Source organism: Nyctibius grandis, chromosome 1, assembly GCF_013368605.1.
Source record: "Nyctibius grandis isolate bNycGra1 chromosome 1, bNycGra1.pri, whole genome shotgun sequence".
In the NCBI taxonomy this organism is placed as follows: Eukaryota; Metazoa; Chordata; class Aves; order Nyctibiiformes; family Nyctibiidae; genus Nyctibius; species Nyctibius grandis.
Genome location: NC_090658.1, coordinates 31377477 through 31395934, shown reverse-complemented (window position 1 = coordinate 31395934; position 18458 = coordinate 31377477). Strand labels below are relative to the sequence as shown.

The following is an 18458-nucleotide window of genomic DNA, read 5'->3' as shown; positions in this document are numbered from 1 at the left end:
AGCACCTGATCCATTACATAATAAGAATTGCATCAGCTTGCTTACCCAGTGCAGCGACCCAATGCAGACCTTGGCAGCCAGAAGAGGAACGGTGGGATCTGTAGGTCGCAGTTTAGCACACTCTTTGAGCACTGACACAGCATATGCTGACTGGAGGAGGAGAGGGAGAGAGGAGGAGGAAATAAAAAAGGCTGATTAGACAATGCTGTTACAGAGTCTAAGCAAGATATTTCAGTGAAATGTACAAAGGAGTGCTATGAAGAATCATGTCAGCAACAAGTTAGCAACTTTATTCCCACCTCCACACACACAGACACACGTGTGCACGCATGCGCCCACAAACACACACTCTTCCCACGCTCAGAGGAAACACGCCAAAGAACAGCCCTGGCTGTGCACTTTACAAGAAACAGTCTTCCTCGGCCATTAACACACTGGGTATTTTAACTCTGCCCTCTCAATTCGCAAGAATTCTGCTATAGTTTTCCTCACGCACAACCATCTTGCAGTAAGCCAGAAAAGATCATAGAGAGCTCATCCCCAGTACGTTAACATTTTAGGCCAACTCTACTCAGAAAGAGGTATGTGCAGCTCAAGTAATCGCCTCTGTAGATTTTTTTGTGTCTTCTCCAGTTTCAGAACATACAAGAATACAACTGACATCTCACCCCACAAAGGGCGGAGCAGGCAACTGCAGAGCAACACACTGTTCAGCGGGTGGTCCGAGTACCACATGTTGGAAAGAAAGCCCATAAAACTCTTGCTGTCTTTCTGGTGTTAGCTTACCATTAATGAATCATGTTTATTAAGATTAGCAGTTACACAGACCTTTTGATTCGATGTGCTCTACAAACATTGCTTTTTACAGCACATATTCATGGCTGCCACATTTCAGAAGGTTTAAATGGGAATAAGGAAAGCTCTGGTCTGAGATGCTGGTGAGAAGGTCTTGTGAGCTGATGAGGAGGTGACAGTTTCCCTGCCACAGTCTCCTAGCCCACCCCACCTGGACCACAGTTTCTTTCACGTTTCCAACCCTCCTCACTGCTGACCCTGGATCCCCCACAAATTCTCTCATCCTTGAGCTCAAGGGGAAGTTTTCTTCTCTCAGAATTTCTCCTTACATGCCCCATTCCTCCCAAACACTTCCACATGGTCCCAAGACATACACAGGCCCCTCCCACTCAGTGTTCCCTCTCAGAAGCACATTAAATAGTCATGGACTTTCCATATTAGAGGAGAGAAGCAACAGAATCTTGCAGTCAACTAACCACTACTCCTGTCAGGTCCTGGCCATGTCCTCTTGCCCCTGACCCCCAAGGGCTCTCCCCACCAGAGCTGTGACCAGCACATGTGGCGGGGTCTGGTGCCTGCTCCAATCCCCCACAGCCCTGCACCGCAGCTTCATGCTCCCACCGGCCATTGGCACTCCCCCTCCCTCACACCACACCAAAGCAGGCTGCGCTTGCCACCTCCTTTCTCCATAGGACTGAAGGTCCACTTCTTGCTATGGGATTCAAAAGTCTATGTAGAAATTTGCTTGGAAGGGAGCCTTGGAAAAGGGAGAAACAGATGTACAGCAGCCCTGCCCATGCCTCGGCAAAGATGGTTTTCGTAACCAAAGACACGAGCTCCACAGCAGCGGAGAGCAAACCCTCCTGCTTGAAGACCTTGGGTACCTGCTGCGTGGTCTGAAGAGGAGCAACAGCACGCCCTATGTTCTCAAGGCTGCTCCCACCTACCTAGAGCATCAGGTAGCATCAATAAAAGTAAGGAAATATTTGCTATTTTACAATTCCAAATGCACAATTTGCTTAAAGCCAGAAGTAAACTTGTCTCAGAGCAAAGATGGGAATCAATAAACTTTGTCCTAGAGCTTAAACCATTACCTCACTATTCTCAGAAACAAAGACTTGGGTAATTCAATCCTAAGCAATGGAAGAAACACATCGCTGTGCTCTGCTGTCACGGGGTGACCAGCATCCCTCAGAATGAACCTCCCTGACACCTATTTGTTCAGAACAAGTACTGTCTCAGGTTTTAATGGCATCTTATTCCTCTCTCTCACAGAACACTACCTGCACTGCAGGCAGCTGGTATTCCCAGTAGCACTGCCGAACATGTTGGAAATGCAAGCATAACACATAAGGGTCCTAGCCTGGCACATCATCATCTTGCCCTCCTACCTATATTCCAGCCTCACAGGTGTTTCCAGACAAGAGAAACCCAAGAGTAGAGCAGGACAACATGCACCTTGCTCGTCGGTGTATCTGCAGCTGAACCTCCCCCCCACAACCCTTGTCATCTCAACATGAAAGTGAACTGAAAAGGCCACGTATGTAAAAGACTGTACACTGCCCAGTGCCAATACTTTCAGAAACAAACCGAACTCGGTGGTGGTTTCTCAGGTCCCCATCGGCAGTGCAACTGCAGGGAAAGCAGGATGCACCTGGGAGCTGGTGACAGCTGCCCCACTGGCCAGCACAGCCAGCACTAGCACAAACTAGAGCAGTCACAGGCCTATCCTACCTTGGGCCATAGCTGCAGGACCTTCCAGGGTCTACATACACCACAAGAGAAGTAGTACAACCCGGCTCCTTGCTAGCTCCTCTTGAACTCCGCTGCCTCCCCATCCGCAACCTGTCCATTGAGTAAGGCTGGTCCTCAGGACACGAGCCAACCCTGCAGCCTCCGCTACCCTCAAACCCCGGAGCACTTCTCATGTCTGTCCTGAGTCTGGTCAGGAAGTAACTGCAAAACAGTGACTGCTGAATCCCGCAAAGCAGAAAATCCCACCCTGTGCCTACACCTAAACACCTCATGTGCAGAGTCACTTTATCACTTGCACTCATTTGCTGCTGAACATTCATTTACAGAGCAAGAGCCACAGTTTCCACACTGCTTCTAAAACATTTACAAAGTTATGTAACTTTAAAGAAGTTTATAAAATTTGCAATTAAACATATGGGCAGAAGTGGTTTTAGAAACAGGGTAGCATGAAGCCTTTCTCCCCAGCTGCATTTTAAAAATTAAAGAGACCTAAAGAGATAATTTCACCTTGAAAACTTTACGCAGCAGAAATTATATATAGATGATGAAAATGTTAGCCAAGGAATGATGGTAGAAAGAATATCCCACTCCCACAGTGACCTTACTTAGGGGAGACTGGTGTGACATATAATATCAAGGTGTTTTAAAGATATTAATTACAGACATTAATAGGCAGAGAACAAATATCATCCACTCAGTATTGATTACAGATGTCAATGGTATGTAAAAGTATTTAATATGAAACAGTGTTTGTGTAACATTGAAATAATCTGATAATTAAAATGTACATATTCTTTCACTTAGAGTGGGTGGACCAGGCAGCCAAGCGCATTGTTTGTGAGATTCACTGCAAGGCAACAATAATTAGATTTATTGGTGAGGCATGTTTTGAGAAGAGAAGAGCTTGAACTCCAAGCGAGTGCATGCTTCCTACTCACAATTCTGAGCTTCAGAGGGACTCACATAAAAATGCAAGCCAGGGTTTCTGTTTAGCTTGCTAATTGCTGGATTATAATGACTACACTGGAACCAGTTCCCAAGGATTTCAGAAAACTAGGTATTTGCCTCTGGGTCTCATTTTGCCTTTCTCTGGGAAAAAGGCTTTTAAGTCTCAAACACACATAAACCCGTGAAACAGACACGGTTTGAAGAAATGGCAAGCTTGCCAACAGCTGCCTCATGGGGGTTTCAGCTTTGTTTATGGGAGGTCCAATGTAGGATTTCTCAGCCTTGGGAACCTGATCAGGGTTAAAGAGATTCATGACCATCCTCCCCTTTGTTATGACCAACAAAGCACAGAGCTCAAATCAGGTTATGGAGTGAAAACGCTGCTTTAATGGGAATGTTCAGCCCTCAAAAAGAAAAAAAGGTGAACTGTGTAAGGGACTTAAGAACTTCAGTTACCTGAGTTGGGCATCTCCATCCTTCACATACCAACAACTCTGTTTTTTTGCAGTGGAGAAGGGGAAGGGAATGGCACTGCTGTTCCATATTTAAATCCAGTATCTATAGGAAGCTGGTCTTCTCTGTCAATGTTCTCCTCACCTAATCTACTTGCATACGATACTTTTCTTCTGCAGAACGAAAATTAGGAAAGGCAGTCGCTGGGAAGTAGCAAGCAATGCTGACAAATGGCTACTTTCGATATAGACCTCTGAAAGAGCTCTATGTACCACATCCAATACGGAGAGGGGCACTTCTCGATCTGCAGTGAGAAATCACAAGGAAGCTATGGGGAAGGAGAAGGATGGAGAGGACACCTCCCCCTAAGTAATTACAGCAGCCTTGGTTTTGAATCCTATAAGGGAGTAAAATGTAAAGAAAAACTTCTATCCAAATACAACTCCCATTCCCCATTTACTAATTATATAGTAAAGCATAGTAAAGCAGCAGAAAATGAAGAATAGTCTACAGTTAATTCTCTTTCTTACTTTTCCAAAAGGCTCAAGAGATCTTGCCATCAATTATGGTAAACAGACAGATGCTGCCCAAATGCTGGTTTTCCTAGCTCACTCCAACACAATTTTCATTCTTTCCCCTCCTCTTCTCTCCCACCATACCAAAGCAACAAAAGAAGGACATCAGAGATTCGTTTCATATTTAGAAGATAAAGAAACCACAAATGTAAGTAAAAGGAAGAAGAATTTCCAGACAGTAAATCATGCCAGGCAGAGTTGACACACCATAAACAGTTGCTCTTCTCTTGCAAAGGTTCCAAAAACCTTTCTACTTTTTTGCTGCCTCAGTAATACTTTTCAGCCAGAGGGAAAAATGTTCCTCAAGGTGGTAGTTTTGGTAGACAGCCTCATTCCCAAGCTGGCAGTTTAATACACAGATGAATCTCCACAACTAGTACTGCTTTATTTCTAGCATCGTCCTGTCTGATTTTAAAAACCGCACTATCTCAAAGGGATTGTGGGGAAGGGGGAGAAATCTTTCATTATTATGTAAGAATTAGTATTCCCTCTGTCCTGGGATTCACAGCCACCTAGCTATAAATGACCTTGAACCAACACAGGAAGATGACAGAGCGAGCCAGCAACTGAGGATTCTGGAATTAGTTGTTTTGGTGTTAGCTTTCCACTGAATTTCTAGATTTTTGCGAACCCCTCAGCATGAACATTATTCCCTTAAGACATTTACTTCTTTCAACACAGGGACCAGTTCTCCCCCTTTTCTTTTACCTTGTGTTGCTAAATCAGAGCATTGGAGTTAAGCAGCTTCAAATATTCACTTTTAAAAGTACCTCTTAAATTCTAAGATCTATAAGCATAAATTTGTCCTTGCAAATGTGACAAACACCTCACTTCACAATTTCTGTCAAGAAAAGAGAGTTAAGACTGAAGGCAATTATATAGCCCACCTAGGTATTCTGCTCCACAGTCAGGCATCTTTGGAAATTTCCATTTTTTGTACTATCTACAGCACACAGGCACACCCCCTTCTAATCGTTCTTTTCACCAAAGGAAACCAAACTATAGAATATTCCCTAGATAGCCGACCTTTGTAACAGGATCTTTAACCAATGAATGTTCCATATTTTAACTTTCATTCCCCAGCAATGCTATTTAAGGAGCCATCCAAGGCCTCTGCTGCTCCCAAGGTTCCTGCCTGCAATGCAAAGAGAAATGTACTTTTTTTTTTATGCCAGTTGCCTAGCAACCAGCCTAAGCTTTTGCAAGGAAACCAACAGAAGGAACAGCCTAAATCATAAAATTCGTCTGCTGTTGCTGCAGAGTTATGTATTAAATATATTTATAACTTTCCTTCTAACCTTCTGGAAAGCTGTATGTTGGCAGTACAGGCATGGCTGAGTCAAACTTGAAGCTCCTTGAAGCTGTTAGAGACATCTGCTTTTGCTGCACTGTTTAAGTAATGGGATACATTCCTCTTTTTGGGTGCAACGCAGATATGAGCAGCTCAGACATTAGCTTGTCATTATTTGGCTATGACCAGTATGTATCAGCAACTTGCAAAGGGCTCCAAAATCAGAGTTCATGTCTGTGTAAGACTGGTTTCAAAACCATAAAAATGCTGCCAGCACAAGCCCTGGGCAGGGCTGCAGTATCTCCAACTGCAGAGCAGCAAAGGGGAGCACAGCGACACTGCAAGATTGGCTCTGCGAAGAGCTGGAGCTGACTCCCCCAGAAAAACAGCTGAATGACAGATGCCAAGAAGGATGTGATTATTTCCCTTTGTAGGGAACACCAGACACCTCTTGAAGCGTTATGTTATTAAGAAAACCATTTAGGTAGACAAGCATGACTCTCTCTTCCTCTTTGCCTTAAAGATGAACAAACATAAGGGATAAGAGCAGAGAGAAGCATTTTGCGTAGCTGAAAGCAGCTTTATCTGCCGGGGTTTGCAAGGTACCATGCTTGGCGCTTAAATCCCCCCACTGCCAGCCTATCTTCTCTATATGGTAATGTTGACCATTATCCCTATGGTGTCCTCAGTATGGGCTAGCAGGGGCTGGGGTAAGGTCAGTAACAATGCAGTTGTTTCTAAAGTCATGCAATTGCTGTGCTAAAGGCAAGCACTGGGCTGGTGGTGTTCTGTCGACACTGGACGAGAGGGGCTGGATAGCTGCGTGCCAGGCACCCCAGGAACACATAACCATCATTAGCAATCCCAGCACAAGGCCTGCTGAGCGTGGCCCTTGCCTCCAGGTAACTGCTTCAAGCTCCACTGGGCCCTCACAGCAGCTCTTCCCCACAGCCCCTTCAATTGCTCCTGAGCTCTTCCTTTATGCACATTTTGCTGCACTTCATCCCCTAAATGAGTAAAAGGGGTGAGGGGTAAGAGCAGATTTATCCTCTCCTAGTAGATGCTCCAGACTTCCCTCAGCTGGCCTGAAACTCCACCACTCCCCACCCCTCCTCTCAAGAAACACACATCCTAAAGCTTTTAAATCACTAATCAAGTTGTGTTCTGGGTTTTTTTTTTGTGCAGAAACATTAAATATGAGCATGAAAATGGTTTTATGCACTGCATACACTAATAATAATAATAAACATCCACTGGACATGAGAGAGCAGTGTAAGACTGCTGCGAGTTGAATGGCTCAATTTGGGTACCCAGCACTTTTAGACTAAGACTCGGTGTTCACAGAATAATTTCACATCTATGCTTGAAGAATCCCTCCCTCACTACCCTGAGGAAAATTGCACATCATTGTCACTAAATACAAATCTTGTCCTCTTGGCTGGTAGGTAGAAGAGAGGCATCAATGTTGCCTCACTTTGCTCAAGGCACATATTTTATCAGTTTATCTTTCCCTTAAGCAGATTGACAGGTAAAAAAGATGCTCATGATGCAGATCTAGAAGACTTTCTGGAGTACTGTCAATTTAAGCTAAAGCTCAATCCCATGATGCACTTCTGAGTCTCTACTCCCAGAGAGCTCCAGTGACACTTTGGGACACCCAGGCTGCATCCTGTGTGAGGCTGTTAGGTGTGGAAGGGGACAGAAATCTGAACAAGGGAACACATAACTGATCCAACTGGTCCAAGGCCAGGGAAATGCTTGCAAGTGCACAGGGACCCTATTTTATATCCCTTGTGCCTGCAATACATCATCTAGACACTATGACAATTTTGCCTCCAACTTCAGATACATTAGTAGAGCTACCCTAGTCTGCAGGTGTGCTGTGTGCTGGTAATCTCCACAACCTCCAGTGGAAACTGTTCAGCTGAAAAGCAGCAGCAGAGAACAAATCTGCCTCAAACAGCTGTCTGTCTCTCCACTACTGTGAAGACCATGAAGTCTTTTCTATAGGAGTTTGCTCCTTCCTTCCCCCATTCTGCTGAATACAGGTTACTTTTTTAAAATCTTGAGACAAGCAGATGCAACCTACTGCACTCATTTTACTCTGGCAGCAGGACAGTGGCTCATCTCATTGCCTGAGGACTCTGCCAGATGGCATCCGGCTATCATACCACTCGCCACTCAGACTCCAGCCTGTCTATGCGTGGCAGCAGAGCCAGGGAGCTGCTATGCCCACTCAGCCTCTTGCTGTCGTATTTTCACATTGTGAAGGTTATTACCAGCAGAAGCAACTTAAAGCAGCTGTGAAGATTTCAGCATTCTGTTTTCCAGCACCAGTTCAGAAGAACAGGGGTGCTGCATTAGACTGGTTTAAACCTTTCTCTTGCCTATCCAGAACTGCGCTTGATGACATCGGACATCTCTCACTACTGTCCTTCTACAGCAGACATATCTTTGCCATTGTCTCAGCTTTCCCAGCATTTCATCTAAAATTCCCTACAAAAGTACAGAAAATATACAGCTCAGTATACATACATGCCCAAGAACGGGTTAAAAAAAACCAGACCACACCATCTTACTCATTACACAAGTTGTTGAGAAGCACAGGAAAGTGAAATTGCTGTCACTCCATTATTTCCACCGCTTAAGTGGATAGAAGACAGACAGGAAGGTTACGCTGCTTTGAGCTTTTTCATTCACTGTTTTATGAAGCCCTAAGGCCTCACTTGCTCTGTAAGCACTTACTGAAGTGATGTGCCTATTTTTGTTAAGACACATGCTTTTTAAAATAATGTGTAAACTCAAGCATACATACTGTAAAGAGCCTAGGTGGCCGGCCTGATATTCAGACTGATCACTTGTTAAAAATGACAGTCACCATTTGGCAATTTTTGGCTGGCAGAGGAAGAAAATAGTTTGAAGTTCAACTTGATTGACTTAACCTGAAGAAGATGAATATACAAAATGAAAGTAACACTAGTCAAATGCAGAGTAGAATAGAGGGCAAGATCAGATTTTACAGCACTTAAGAAGGTCAGAGTTTGCAAATCCTAAAGGCATGTTTAAAAACAGAGAGACTAAAGTTTCCAGCATTTACAGGTTGATAAAACTGTTCCTGTCATACCCAGGATTTATGAGCATGATTTGCTGTACTGCAGAACAAGTAAAGCTGCAGGATGTGAGATTTCATTACTGAGAAATAAGATCAGGAACTGGCTGTGACTGAGACAGGTGAAAACAGATCTTTTACTTATAAAAGCTCAAGTGTACTCTGCATTCTGCAGTCTAGACAGACCACACTGTTTTCTCATCAGTTCTTTCTGCTACACTGGAGCACTTACTTTTAAATGAACTCTGTCCTGCTATCAAGCTGCGAAGCAGTATAAAATGTATGCCACATCTCCCATTAGCAAGATGACGCATTGCAGAGTATAAGACAGGAATCCTCGGGGAATACTTCGGGATTAGAAGTGAAATACTGCACAGATGGGATTGTTGGGTATGGGAATTCCCTCTGATGCATATAGGGCTCGGAACATTTAGAGCTTTTACATCAATAGGCAAGATCAGGCCATTTTACCTTGTAAATATTTAAACTACAGGCAAAAAGACATGACATACTTGAAAATCTGAAAAGATAGGACAGTTAGAGAGATACAGATACTTGTGTTGCTCTTTTTTTCTCTGAAGTACCAAATATTCAGTAACTTCTAGGGATGCTGAAGAGGTATGCAAACAAATAAGGAGAAGGACAGAGTTCTCATGCAAATTGTTAGAAGCTAAAGATCAGGTCCTATTTTTCGCCTCCATACTAACCTAAGATTGAACCACAATTACTCTCTGGATACCCTCACTCTCTCAACCACCAGCAGTTAAAATCAAGATTTGCTCTCCAGCAGATTACTAGAGCTACAGCATTGTCTGCTGTTGAGAAACAGGTTACACAACCTGTAAAGCCAATAAAGCTCCCAGACAAGTCCTGTGAGTGTTTATGGGAAGCATCTTTCCATCATAGCCTATCCAGTCATTGTTGTCCTCAGTATCAAGAGATGTGGTATCCGAAGGATTTGCAAAGGCACAGAGGGCAGCAACGTGCTAACTCCAGCTGAATGCCAAGGGGAGCTGGACCTGACTTCTAAACCCCTCACCTCATATAGGCCAGTGCAAGGTATTAGCACCATGGCACCAAGCTCATTGTTCAAGTATTCCACCAGTAGCTTTAGGTTTCCTTACATATGACTGAGTCTAGCCATCATTTTCATACTTGGAATTGGATTATGAAATGCTTTTATGGAACTCACATAGGAATCTGTAAGCCCCTTTGTCACTAAACATTTCCCTTCAGCTCCCCGCTGATCTAATACGCTTTGTCAAAGTTCTGATGTTTCCTTTTGATTATAACAGATCTAGCTGACTTATGAGATAACTGTGGAGTCCCACAACAGAGTCAGAATTTGCAAGGTCCCACCTAGCCTACCCCTGGTGCCTCACAGTGGTGTCACTGCTGACCAATATTTGCCTAGGGTGTTTCACAGATCCCTAGTGACGCAGGCTCCACAGAACCTCCACAGGCAATCTTTTTCCAGTTTACCACTATCATTTTTTTGCCTCTTAATAGGAAACGTGAACTTGTGTTGCTGCAACTGGAAGCCATCACATCTTGTCCTACCCACCACAGACAAGATTAACCCCTTCTTCTAAGAGTTGTTGAAGACTTGTTTCTCTTGGACTTTTTTCTCCCCTTTAAGGCAAAAAAATTCAATTCTTTCAATCTTTCTGCAGTCCTGCTTACTATACCCTTAGTAATCCTCAGTGTTCTTTATTAGGCTCTCTCTTGTTGGTCTCCAATTTTCTTGAAGTGTAATGCATAACAACAGACAGGTGTCCAAGATAAGGCTTTGCCTATGCTCACAGAAGTGAACGAATCCCTTCAGACATCTTCCAAGCTTTGCTGGCACTTCTACATCACAAGATGACAACTTCCTTGCAAAAGCATGCCACTGTATATTCATCTCCAGTTTCCACTACAAAGCCACTGTTTCCAAGTCAGCTTATAGTCATAACAGACCAGTAGTAAGTTATCATTTGGCAGATGACTGCTAGTTGGTGGTCTCTGCCCAGTTCCACATGAATTCCCCTACATTCCATGGGCACAGAATACAGGACCATATTAAATGGTCTACTACTTCTCAGCATTTATTTGCTCAATCTCCTGAAAGTGTAGGTGGGGACCCCCAGAATGAACAGGCTAAATTTTGCACTATCCCCGTTTCTTGCAGGAAGTCTACTCTTTTAAGACTAATAAAGAAAAGCTCTTGCTGCCGTTGCCTATCTTTTGCAACCAGACTTCAGCCATTGCAGTGGTTAACTGGTAACTTTGACAAATACTATACTAATTTAAAAAAAAACTTATGCTAAAACACATGTCCATGCAAACATTGACACATCATTTATTTTTCTATAGTATCTTTCGCATCAAGCACTTCAAAAATACTAATCCTTGTAAGCTCTGTATGAAAAAGCATTAACATTTCCTTAATCAGATGGAGAAATCACAGCTTAGAGAGAATTTAAGTCAACTGCCCAAAGACATAGTGAGTTGATGACAGTTTTAGACATGAGTATCTTTCTTATGCTAAGCACGTTTATGTTGAACCTGCCAAGAATGGACAGCTCTATAATGCCTGTCAATCCACAGCTATGCACAAAATCTGTTTTCTCTTTGATAATAAGAAGCAAACACTACATGGAAAGAAGAGTACTCAATACCAAAAGCACATACCTGATCACAAAGTGCAATCACAGTCTAAAAGGAGAGCACTGTCCTTCCACGTAGGTGTCTGATGGCACCTACCACCACAATATACATGACTGTGCACATTCAAACCTTACCTTTCCACAAGCCACCATGGACAGGGCAAGCTGGTACCAAAGGTGAAATTCATCAAATGCAAACTTCATGGCTCTCTCCAAGCACTGAGAAATAAATGTTGGGAGAAATGTCAGATTTTTTTTTTTTTTTTTGGGATATCTTTTGTCAAGACTGCTGCTTGCTTCAGTAACCAAATCAGGTGAGACAATCTGTTGCAGTCCAGGGCCCAGGTGGGTTTTGTTTTGTATTTTTTTTTTAATGACACCACTTTCCTCTCCTCAGTTAATAGGGCTTGCTAGCATACACTGTCACTTCAAATGAGGGCTGCTTTGTTCAAGTGCCTACATATAAATTATTCTAATGTCTCAGACAGTTCTGTGTACATTTCTGGCCTGTGCTGCCATAGGTCTGTAGCTGTTTCTACTAATTGCCAACTAGTGTGCTTCATTTCCACCTTCCCCATCAAATTACTGCAAAGACAGGCTTTGCTTGCACATTTCAAGTGGAAGTTTCGGCAGAAGCCAGGAGGAGGTACCTCAGAAAGCATGACATACTGCCCTCTTCTGCCCAGCGTGATACTGAGAAGGTCGTAGACTGCAGAAGCATCTCGGAGGCTGACAGCTCGGTCATCCTGCTGGTCGGGGGCTCGGCTGATCACTGCGTCCCGGTTTGCCTGGGCACAGACACATATGGAACATCAGACCGCAAAAGAGCAAGAGACAACCAACTCCTCCATACGACGTTCCACCCATCACCCATGGCATTTTGTTTACAATCATCTCGAGATTTCTTTTTAACTCATCCCAACATAAGGAAGGTGTTTCCATAGAGCTACTTTTTATCCACATGAAGCAAACTCAAGAAGATAGCTGTATGTACGGAAAGGAACTGCTAGGAATACCTCATCTGGATTTGTTTCACAGAATTAGAGCACTAGGAAACAGACCTAGCAGATCTGATTTCCTCAATAATTAGAAATTCAAGGCCATCTTTAACCCACATTCCTTATTACTTCAATTGCCAGCAACTGTGATAACTGCTTCCATGGTTGATATTTTATCTTCTATGTCTGCACTTGGTTTCTTCCCAATAGCATGTGTTTTTGTTTTTCTTTTCTGCTATTTACTTCTTATTTTTTAATTCGAGCATGTTGCCTTAGTAATCAGATTTGCGTGTCATCAATTTAATGCAATTAGAGGCCTGGGCAATGCAATAGCAAATAATTTTTTTTTAAAAAAATCTTATCAGTGTTAATTTTGCCTAATCTACCAGTGCATTGCTCAGCCTAGATCAAAAAGAAACATCACTTTTGACATAAAATGATCAGTCGAGCAATTTGTTAGGATGTCCCAAAATACCATATGCCACAGACTCAGATTTGTCTCAAGATCCCAGCCTCTCTGTTTTCTGAGCACAAAGAGGGAGATTTCAATCCCAGAGTAAACAGAAAAGTCCCTCTGATTTCCAAACACAGAGGACTTCACCCAGACTGCCGAACCTCTGAGAGAGGCAGTGCTGGATGCCACTGAGCGCTAGCACTGACTGATAGCACAGATACACTTCCCCGGGCTCCTCAGCTGAAAGGGGTGCAATATCAGACATTCAGGTCTAGACATCTAAAAGATCAGAAAAATTAGTAGATTGCCAGCAGTTTCACCTGGGGCGAAGACATACAAAATGCTCCCTCCCTGAAGCAGGAAGGTTATGAAATTTATTTTATAATACTTACTACTATAAACTTACATCTATTTCTTTCTAATTGCAGGGAGATTTTTTTTCCTAAAAAGGTTAAACATGGGAATTAAGTGTAATAAAAATTTCCAGAATATGCAGCCCTTAAAGCCCACGCATATTTCATTACGATTAAGCTGCAGCTGTTTCATCATGATATTATCTGTGTAATGCCCCAGTTCCAAGCACTCTTCATCACAGCCTCCAGTTGAGACAGCAAACACAATTACTGACAACTAACACAATCACAACCAAGAGCTAAATGGCGACTGCAGTTAAAGGCAAACTGACAGGTCAGACTCAGTCTAGCGTTTGCACAAATAAACTTACACTGACTCTTGTAGCCACAAAAGTGTTTTTCTTTTTCATGTTACTGCAAAAGACATAGTTTGTGATTTAAAATAGTTCAGAACAATAGGTTGCATGAGAGAATGAAACCAACATCAAAGAGAAAATCCTGCAACCAAAGTACAGAAGCATAGCTCGTCTACCTCTATTAGCAGAACTAAACAAGTAAGAATAAAAAAATAAATAGATGTTTAAGCTTGTTTGTATTTAACCCAAGACTGCTACTTCAAAAGGGAAAAAGGAGTTAAAGCAAAGGCATGTACAGAACAATTCTGAGATTGCTACTTCAGAGAGTTAGAGACAAAGCATATACAGAACGATCCTCATTGCCAAGTGAATCCTCCTACGTATATACAATAGCATTAACTATTTTTTCTGCACTGGTTACATTGTTATGACAATTGTTTGTACAAAATAGCTACTGAGATAGCACCTCCATGCTCTGTAATCTCACCATCAGCCTCCCATTAGAGTCAGCTATAGCCTGATGCTTTTTTGGATATCCATCTAGTACCAAGCTATGATTTTTAAGTTGATGCATTAGCACAGATAGAAAATTAATCAGGATTGGTGAGCGCCCATTAACGTCTGCTAACAGATATTGGTACTAGAGGGAAGAACATGTCCAAATCCTGCAATAAGCAGGGTTATGAGACATATTACAAGGACGCAACATTCTAGAATTGCAGTCATACTGAACATATTGTACATACCGTACTCTACCTGGGCAGACAGCAGTTAAAAACAACATATGCATAGGCATGACTAATATTCTTTCCAAGAAGGTCATAAAGCTGCTTATTTTGTTCAAGCTTTCAAATCTCAAAGCCATAGGTCTCTGCAATCTATCACTCTCTGTACTTACATGCATAAAAGTTGCCACTGAGCAAATTCATCATCACTTCTATCCCAAAAATTTTTTTCATACTGAACCTATTTGCAGTTGCTAATTCCAGCTGCTCAAAAAAAATCAAGGAGTTCCCTCATTATCACAGAGATCTAAAACAAAAACCTGCAAAACCAAAAGGGGCAAAACTGACAGAACAGTAGCAAGAACATGGAGTGTATCTAACACAATAACATAAATCATCATCCCAAGGCTCAAGGTATCATTTACTACTGCAGTGTTAGATACAGGAGGGTGGAGAAGGGAATGTGAATCACTGTTTCTTGAAACCCAGTCAGGGAAACTGGCATGTTTCTGTCTCCAGCCTCTCACAGAAGAAGGGTGCTGTGACCCAGATCACCATCAGCCAGTTTTTTTTTTGTCTTTACCTTTGTTGATGGTTTTGTAAACTTCAGTTTGGCAGTGAGAAATCCTGACAGTCACTGATTAAGTACAGGTGCAAAACAGTTTCAGAGTTACTGCGACACGGCATACACCGATTCTGTTGGATGGGGAATTTTACTTACTGAAACATACACAGAGAGATACTTCATTTTGCATTTGACAATGCACAAATTCTAAGCCATTTACACCAAAAGTTTTTCAATACCTGTGTTTCTGTTGCTTCAAACCACTAATTTTCCTGAACACAAATGGAAAAAGGGTTATTTGTATTTTATCTCCAAATAGCATATCAATAACAAAAGCAGCAATTACCAATTAGTCCTACTGCGTTACTTCCTCCTCCTCTGCTATAAGCGGCAGTAAAACATAGCTACAAATACATTTTCAACACCCCCAGCCTGACTCTTCCCTTTAAGCTGTTCACACTGTCACACAGACATACCTCACAGCACACAAGCAGGATGGAGAGAGTTGGTGAGTCACACCACTGAAGGTAGAGAACCTCTGTTCAAGGCTGCTGCGTGGGATGGAGAAGGTCACTAATGGTACCAACAGGAGTTTCACCATCGGGAGTCAGCGTAACTTGCATTATACAGAGCAAAAATACACAGTCAATGCCCCTCTGTTTGATGTACTCCTAGATAATGGAGCAACCCAGAGGTGCATCGCATTTGCATATTTTGGGCTGTATTAGACACAATTAGCTGTGCATGCAGGTGGCTCAGACATGACACCAATTCTATTTGAGGAGATAAGACACAGTCTGCCGTCAGCCCAGACCGAGCAGCACATAGGATAGCGAGCACCTTCAGCCCTCCCTTTCCGCAGCCCAGGGACACAGCCCATCTGCAGGCCACACACATCCACAAGGCTCCAGCACAGGCTGGTAGCCCCAAGCTGACCCAACACTCAGCCATGCTGATGTCTCTGTATCACGCTTGAAGCCCATCTCAGGTGTTCAACCTGACCGGGCACAGAACTAGCTGGGGTTCAGCAGGGTTTTTTAGGTCCAGCAATATAGCAGTATGGGACTTTCAGACCCATGCTGGCTCTGACAGCAGGGAAGAGATCTGCCTTTCTCGGGATCTGCAATTTAACTAACGACCCTGCTGAGCTACAGGCAGCTTGTACCTTCCTATCCACATATACAACACACTTACCTGCAAACTAGATAAGCCACCTATACACAGCGGATTTGCTGTACATCGATGGCCTGATAATTACAGCTTATTTATGGCATGTTTATTACACGTAGAAAGGAAGAGAGCCACAACAGATCCAAACAGCCATTCCTTCAGCAGTTATTACGCATGCAGTTACGCTGCAGAAAATTAAATTTTACCACAGTACAAAGATGTGCTTTTTAATAAAACGTCAAGCAATCACATGAATTATGGTAGAGCATATTCCACGTAGCAGCCCTTTCTCACAGCGATTAGCTATCAAGCATCCTTTAATTGCTCACTTCGAAACATGGCTCCCCCTGCTTTTTTTTCAAAGAAGAAAAAGAAAGCAATTAAAATCTTTAATGAGTGCCTGCTGCCTGCCCCCTAATTCACGGGCATTCTAATGTTCAACTTGTGTCTTTTCATAATAGACATAATTGCCAGATCCACTGCAACCCATCTATACAGAACGGCAGCATGTTTTGCACAGTGTACTGTAATAAGGTAATTGGTGTGATTCAATACTAGCATTAAGAGAGGAAAACAAATGCTATGTGCCTAAGATTGACAACAAGCCTTTGAAATCACGCAACTGATGCCTCTGCTGCTAAGAGCTGGGAAATATTTAGCCCATGTCCTTTGGATCTCCATTCTGGCTGTTCTGCCTGTACTACCAACAAAATGAATGAATTCTTCGCAATGGCAAGGACCCATTCACATGGAAGAGGCTACTGACTTTTCACCTACATTACTGATGATCTCTATGCAGCACCTGAAGGTTCCTCTCACTAACATGTACAAAGAAAATATTCAGGGTTCACTGCAAAGCTGCTGTGAAAATAGGAAGCAGGTGGAATAGGGCAGAAATACCATACTCCAGCCACTCCCCAAACCACTCTTACAGATATACCACAACTTGCTCTATCTCAGACCAGAAGCACAGTGAATGAAAACTTACTGCCTTGTGAACTGTGTGGCATCTGTCTCATTTCTGGTAGGCAACAGATCACCAGTTACTGGTACCCCATACAGATGTCTCAGCAAAATAGCCCATTATTATTGGTTATCAAATATGACCACATAGATACATCTTATCTCTCACCAGGTATATTTTAACATCTTGTACTGTAGCAGAACTAATTCTAGAAACATCACTGAAAGCAAGACAGACATACCCACCCAGCCAAAACAGCCCAACAACCCTACACAAAAGGAAGAAAGAGGGAGAAAGTAATTAAGTTTATGGATACTGTCTTGGGTAACAAAATCATATACTTGCTATCAGTAATCTGCATTTAGAAACTGATCTTCCAAGAATTTGCATCCTCCTTGCAAGTTCAGAAACAAGACTTCCTACTGCAAAGCAGAAGAAAAAAGCTCTCCGTCCTGGCTCCAGCAACTCACATTAGAACTATTTACTCAAGAAGCAATTAACAGAGGTGGTGTATTTCCCACTAGAAACATCCTGCAATCCACCTTTGCAGGTCCCAAACACATAGCTTTGCCTTTCAGACCAGTTAAAGAGATAGTCAGGCTTGGTATTGTAAGTGCATGTCCATGATTTGGCAGGAATCAACAGAGCAGGCAATCCTGTCCCCAGCTGTCTCCTTCAGCTGCCGTAGTCCGGTAGCCCTCAACAAAATACTTAGGATTGTCATCCAGCTGTTGTATCATCACTGGGCTTGGTGTCATTCAAAAAAAAAAAAAAAAAAAATCCTACAAAAGCAACAAGAGATTCTTCTCCTTTGCCAACCCATCTGTTGGACAACATTATTTTATAAAGCTAGGAACTGTACAGTTAACAGGCTTTAATTACTTCTGTGCTTAAAAATACCTGGGTTTAATCTTATTCCATTAAATGCATGCTCGCAGCCATGAGTTTGCTCTCATCAGTAAAAAGAACAGGACAAGTTCCAGTATCTTACTTCCCCCCTCACCATCTGTTATGTGCTCTCAGGCTCTCCAAGGTCAAATCGCCTTTAGGGATTCAAATCAGAGATAAGATGGGGATGACATTTCTAATCTTTGTTACACAGGCACAGAATTTATTAGTTTTGGATATAAGGAGCTTCATTTTCAGTATGAGTGAAGTGAACACAGAGCCAAAAAAAAAAAAAAAAAAATATCCATGTTACCTGGTATGTTTGGTGGACCACACCAGCCAGAATCCCCAGTTGTAAGAGCCAGAATTGCCAAGGGCTGAATAAAGCGATTTTAGACATACATTGGACCT

General features: G+C 42.7%; 1 protein-coding gene across 4 annotated transcripts in view; it reads right to left on the bottom strand.

Annotated features, from left to right (window-relative positions):
• TTC7A (tetratricopeptide repeat domain 7A) overlaps positions 1-18458 on the bottom strand; it is a 189829-nt gene that overhangs the window by 128647 nt on the left and 42724 nt on the right. For all 4 annotated transcript variants that reach the window (XM_068423941.1, XM_068424103.1, XM_068424014.1 and 1 more), the window contains exons 9-11: positions 12225-12362; positions 11710-11793; positions 46-150 (exon numbers count right to left, since the gene is read on the bottom strand). In XM_068423941.1, the coding sequence (XP_068280042.1) occupies positions 46-150; positions 11710-11793; positions 12225-12362 (327 nt within the window). The remainder of the gene's footprint in view (positions 1-45; positions 151-11709; positions 11794-12224; positions 12363-18458) is intronic.